General features: G+C 64.0%; 1 protein-coding gene across 1 annotated transcript; it reads left to right on the top strand.

Moving 5' to 3' along the window:
• Window positions 1-5,048, top strand: UPP1 (uridine phosphorylase 1). The gene is made up of 6 exons (XM_016198315.2): window positions 1-201; window positions 1,657-1,815; window positions 2,101-2,215; window positions 3,288-3,497; window positions 3,701-3,847; window positions 4,449-5,048. The coding sequence occupies exons 1-6, from the start codon at window positions 124-126 to the stop codon at window positions 4,586-4,588; spliced, it is 849 nt and encodes a 282-aa protein (XP_016053801.2). The 5' UTR covers window positions 1-123; the 3' UTR covers window positions 4,589-5,048.

The following is a 5,048-nucleotide window of genomic DNA, read 5'->3' as shown; positions in this document are numbered from 1 at the left end:
GGGCTCCTCGCTACTATCATGCCGGCTGCCGCCCCGGGGCCGCCGGGGCTCTGCTAACCTTGTGCTTTCCCGGCCCGGCACAGCGACGGCTTCGTCCAGCTTTGCAACCCAAACATAGCGGCGATGAAGGAAGACATCCTGTACCACTTCAGCCTCAGCACCCGCACGCACGACCTCCCGGCCATGTTTGGGGACGTGAAGGTGAGAAGCTGGGCTTTCCGGGGCTCTGTCCTCTGGTCGGCCTCATCGGGCGGTGGCCCGAGCAGACCCCTCCCGGAGGGCCAAGGGGACAGGGCACGTCCTCGCAGCGATAGGCTTGTCAGAGCTTCGCAAATTGCTACTTTCAAGTACAGGAACGAGCGAGTAAAAGGAAACTGTCACAGGTACCGTCTATTGGTCCCTCCTTAATCTTGAAACTTCCTGATGCTTCACTGAGAAGGAAGGAGACAGCAGCAGTGTCAGGGAGCCCGGAGACTTGGTAACAGGCCTGGCGTGTGCTTTGGAAGTAACACGCCCGCTGGCACTGATCAGTCCGTTGCCTTTGACGGTTTACTTGCTGAACGTAGCCTCGGGCCCGTTTCCCTACAGAGCCTAAGTTCTCAGCTCTGACTTATCCTAGCACAGGGCTTTTTTTCTTTTTTAATTCTTTCTATTTTTAAATATTATTTTATTTTCTCCCAGCACCTTTTATCCCCACTGTGTCCTCTGCCCCCTCCCCCCTCCCCCTGCACCCCACAGTCACCACACTGGCGTCTGAGTACACGAGCCCCCCTCTCTCCCCCGTTTCCCCCTTTCTTTGGCTCAATCCCTCCGCCCCCCAAGCCTCGCCCCCAGCCCCTGCGCTGCCTGTCTGTCCTCTAAAATGTCTAATCCCCTGGGTAAAAAACGGACAAATGTGTAGAAGTGAAAACAGAACCCACCAGTGACGCGGGAATACGTGGCTGCTTCGCGGACTCGCCCTGAAACACGGAGCCCTGGCCCGGGGCCGCGGCCTCTCCTCTTGTTTCCCTTTCAGCGCTCTCCACGCACTCAGTTCCTGTTCTATTACCCTTAATTTTTTTTCTCATCTTTAGAAACTAATGCTTCTCTGATCACCCAGCTCCCTTAAACTGTCGTGTTTACTTGCTTTTCTTGTGCGGAACAAAATGGAAAGTGAGTTTTTTTATACACACTGCTCTGCAGATGAAAGGTTTGGCTCTCCGAGCTGCGCACCCCCACTCCCTGCGCCCCACGGCCCCCGGGCGCCCCCACGCGTTGGCCATTGGACGTCCCGTGGCCGGCGACAGGTGGTGGTTCAAGCCCGTTGTGCAGGTGGGCTGGGGGCCCGGGTTGCACAGCCAGGAGCCGGCGTCCCCAGAGCTGCTGTCCGCGAGCTGGACGGAGGCCGCAGGCTGGGGACCCCGAGCTGACCCCCAGGGGAAAGGCCCGGGCCCCTGTGTCTGGGGGCCCATGGCTCTGTCCTGCCCGGCCCCCTGCCCCGAGCGGTGACTCCACGCGCCAGGTCCTCCCAGACTCCAGTGAGCGTTGAGTCGCCAGCAGGGCTCCCCAGACGGGCCTGTCCGGGTGGGCCCGGGACCTGGCATTCCCAGCGGCTCTAGGAGGAGCGTGTGTGCTGCCGGGGCCCCTGCGCTGATGGGCGCCGTCCTCTGTCCACAGTTCGTGTGTGTTGGGGGCAGCCCCTCGAGGATGAAATCCTTCATCCAGTACGTGGCCGTGGAGCTGGGCCTGGGCCGCCCGGGCGAGGACTACCCCAACATCTGCTCGGGGACCGACCGCTATGCCATGTTCAAAGTGGGGCCCGTGCTGTCCGTCAGTGTGAGTTCCTGCCCGTGACCAGCGGGGAGGGGGGAGGAACGTGAGAGAGAGAAGCCGGCAGGTGCGCAGGGCTGGTGGGCTCCGGGCGCCCAGCGGCGGCCGCTCCCCTGCCATCCCCGGTCCTCGCGGCTTTGTCACAGACGTGTGGCCCCAGTGGGACGGCTCTGCCAGCCTTCACGCCTCCCGAGGTGGCCCGGCTGTCCGTTTATGTGACGCTCACGCTCTGACCGCTGGCGGGAGGGTCCGTGGCACGGCGGTGCCCAGCTAACGCGGGTTTCCCGCCAGCACGGGATGGGCATCCCCTCGATTGCAATCATGCTGCACGAGCTCCTCAAGCTGCTGTTCCACGCCCGCTGCTCCGGCGTCACCGTCATCCGCATCGGCACGTCCGGCGGCATCGGTGAGTCCCCGGGTGGCCCCGGCGAGGGCAGGCTCGGCGCAGGCGTGGGAAGAGCCTGCCGTCGCTCGGCCCGGCCCCTCCCGGCACCGGTCCAGAGACCGCGGAGCGGCCCCGGCCCTGCGCTGCTCACGCTCGGACCCCCGTGGGCTCCGTTTCCCCTTAGTCTTTCTACCCCCGCTCGGCCTCTCCTTTCCTCTGCCCCCCCTTCCTGGGAGGGTCCGAGGCACTTGTGAGAAAACCTGCAGGAGCCCTGGCCGGGCGCTGGGGTGGTTAGAGCGCTGTCCCGCTTCGCCAAGGCTGCGGGTCCCGCCCCGGCCGGGCACGTGCAGGGAGCGACCAGTGGTGCTTCGTAAGTGGAGCAACAGATCGTCCTTTCTCTCCCTTCCTCTGTCTCCAAAAATCAATCAATACAATTTTAAATAAGCCTTCGGGGGGGTGGGTGCAAAGTTAAGATAATGGCTCAGCCCCGAGGGGTGACACACGGGCCGGAGTTGGCCATGGGTGGAGCTGGGCTGGGTGCCCGGGGTTCACGACACGGCTCTTTAATAAATATGGTTTTTAAAAACATTGATGTCAGAGGGAGGAGGGGAGAGGGGGAGAGAGAAACGTCAGTGATGAGAGTCATGATCCGCTGCCTCCTGCTCGCCCCCTGCTGGGGACCGAGGAGCCTGTACCCCGGGCCTGTGCCCTGACCAGGATTCGAACCCGCGACCACTTGTGTATTTGTTTGAAATGTTTTGTAAGGAAAAGGTGCAGGTCAGGGATCTGTGAAACGCTCTCCGGCCCCGTGTGGCCCACAGGTGAAGATGGAACCGACCAGGGGACAGGTGGCTGGGGGGTCCAGGCGCTCCGGCTGCTTTGCATTTTCTTGTCCGTGTTCCCTGCCATGTGTCCGCATCAGTCACTTCTACTCTCAGGAAAAACGCATCTGATGGAGGCGACGGGCCCTTTGCCGTTCCCTTTAGGACGTCACTGGGGCGTCAGCGTTTTGTGGGCAGATGGGCGTTTCCCACACACGCTGGGCCGCGGCCTCCTGCTGGCCCTGCGGCTGCGACTCCACTTCTGTCCTCAGGTCTGGAGCCCGGCTCTGTGGTCATCACCCGACAGGCGGTGGACGCCTGCTTCAGGCCCGAGTTCGAGCAGCTGGTCCTGGGCAAGCGCGTCACCCGCAGCACCGACCTGGACGCGCGGCTGGTGGGGGAGCTGGCGCAGTGCGCCGCGGACCTGAACGAGTTCCCCACGGTGGTGGGCAACACCATGTGTACCCTGGACTTCTACGAAGGTGACGGGCGGCTGGCGCCCTGCCGGGGCGGGCGGGGCGGTGGGTGCCCGCCTCCTGTCCCGGCGGCGTTTCCACGTCGGTTGTAACACAGGCCTGCGGGGGAGCGTCTGGGCCCGGGCCTGTGGGCTGCAGGGGTCGGCAGCGTTCCCGTGCCCGGGGCCAGCGCACCTGCGTCAGGCGGGCCCCTCTCCCCGTGTCCTCAGGGCAAGGCCGCCTGGACGGGGCTCTGTGCTGCTACACGGAGCAGGACAAGCAGGAGTACCTGCGGGCGGCCCACGAGGCCGGCGTCCGCAACATCGAGATGGAGTCGTCCGTCTTCGCCGCCATGTGCAGCGCCTGTGGCCTCCCAGGTAGGCGGGTGCTGGGTCGTCACTCCCGCCGTTCTCCGGCACCCCCGGCTGGCCCAACCTCGGCACCTCCTCCGGGGCCTCCCGGGTCCCCACCCCCAGCGTCTGCCTTCCGCCCACCCTGTCCCCGAGGCCCGCTCTGGATGGGGTGGCATTGCCCACCCCGTGCTCAGAGCTGTGATTGCCACGTGGCCGAGTGCAGGGTTCTCGGTGTCTCTGTGTCCCTGCCGTGAGTCCCGGGCCACCAGGTGGTCACTGAGGGCCACCAGCTCCACTCGGGCGTGGCTGCCACCAGCCCTGCGCTGGGCCTGGCTCCCAGATTTCAGTTTGAGTCAGGCTTTATCTGCCCCACGTTCCTGGCCTCCCTGCAGGGCCCGCTCTGCCACCCAGGATTCTGCGTCCCTGTCACCTCAGTTGCCTTCAAGCTCGTGCAGGCCCCTAGCAGGTCCCAGGATGTGCCGGGGGCCCTGCTGGGAGGAGGAGGGGGGAGGGCGGGGTGGCGGGAGCAGGGGCCTCGGTCTCCCGTGCTCTCTGCCTGTCCGCAGGCCCGTGGTCACTGGGCGGCAGGGGACAGCTCCTCTCGCCTCGCCTTTTCCCCCTGCAGCTGCCGTGGTGTGTGTCACCCTCCTCAACCGCCTGCAAGGGGACCAGATTGGCAGCCCCCACGAGGTGCTGGCCGAGTACCAGCAGCGGCCACAGAGGCTGGTCGGCTGCTTCATCAAGAAGCGCCTCGCCGGGGCCTGAGCCCCTGCGTCCGGAGACGAGCGTGGTCGTGGCTGCAGACGAGGCCACGTGCGAGTCCCCGTGTGGCCCGCGCGTTGGTGACAGCTGGGAGCCGAGGCAGGCGGCAGTGGACTGCGTTTCCGAGGCCGAGCCCGCACTCAGCCCGCGGAGTTTACCTGTTGAGCTCCAGTGGGGCCCGTCTGCCTGGACCAGCCTGATGTGGGTTTTCTGAACAGATGTTCCTCTGAAAATGGAAATATTTCTAGGGAAAAAAAATTTCAGATGTTTAAATTCTAATGGTTGTCACATTTCACATCACTGAGAAAGGAACCTGATTATAATGGCAGAAAATTTACCCCCTGGGGTAGTTTTAGATCCTCTGTACACGCCCGTGACAGGCGGCCACGGACACGGGAGACGGAGGCGTGAATGCACCGCGAGCACATGCGTGTTACAGCTGACCCTGAGCGGCAGGGGCTTG

Source organism: Miniopterus natalensis, chromosome 10, assembly GCF_054644295.1.
Source record: "Miniopterus natalensis isolate mMinNat1 chromosome 10, mMinNat1.hap1, whole genome shotgun sequence".
NCBI classification, from domain to species: Eukaryota; Metazoa; Chordata; class Mammalia; order Chiroptera; family Miniopteridae; genus Miniopterus; species Miniopterus natalensis.
This window is presented reverse-complemented; position numbering and strand designations above follow the sequence as displayed.

What these genes read in the sequence shown, in the direction of transcription:
- UPP1 (XM_016198315.2), top strand. Translation starts at nt 124, where the DNA reads ATGAAGGAAGACATCCTGTACCACTTCAGCCTCAGCACCCGCACGCAC. An exon ending in GGCCCGTGCTGTCCGTCAGT is followed by an intron (nt 1,816 to 2,100) that starts GTGAGTTCCTGC and finishes GTTTCCCGCCAG; the next exon opens with CACGGGATGGGCATCCCCTC. An exon ending in CGGCACGTCCGGCGGCATCG is followed by an intron (nt 2,216 to 3,287) that starts GTGAGTCCCCGG and finishes TTCTGTCCTCAG; the next exon opens with GTCTGGAGCCCGGCTCTGTG.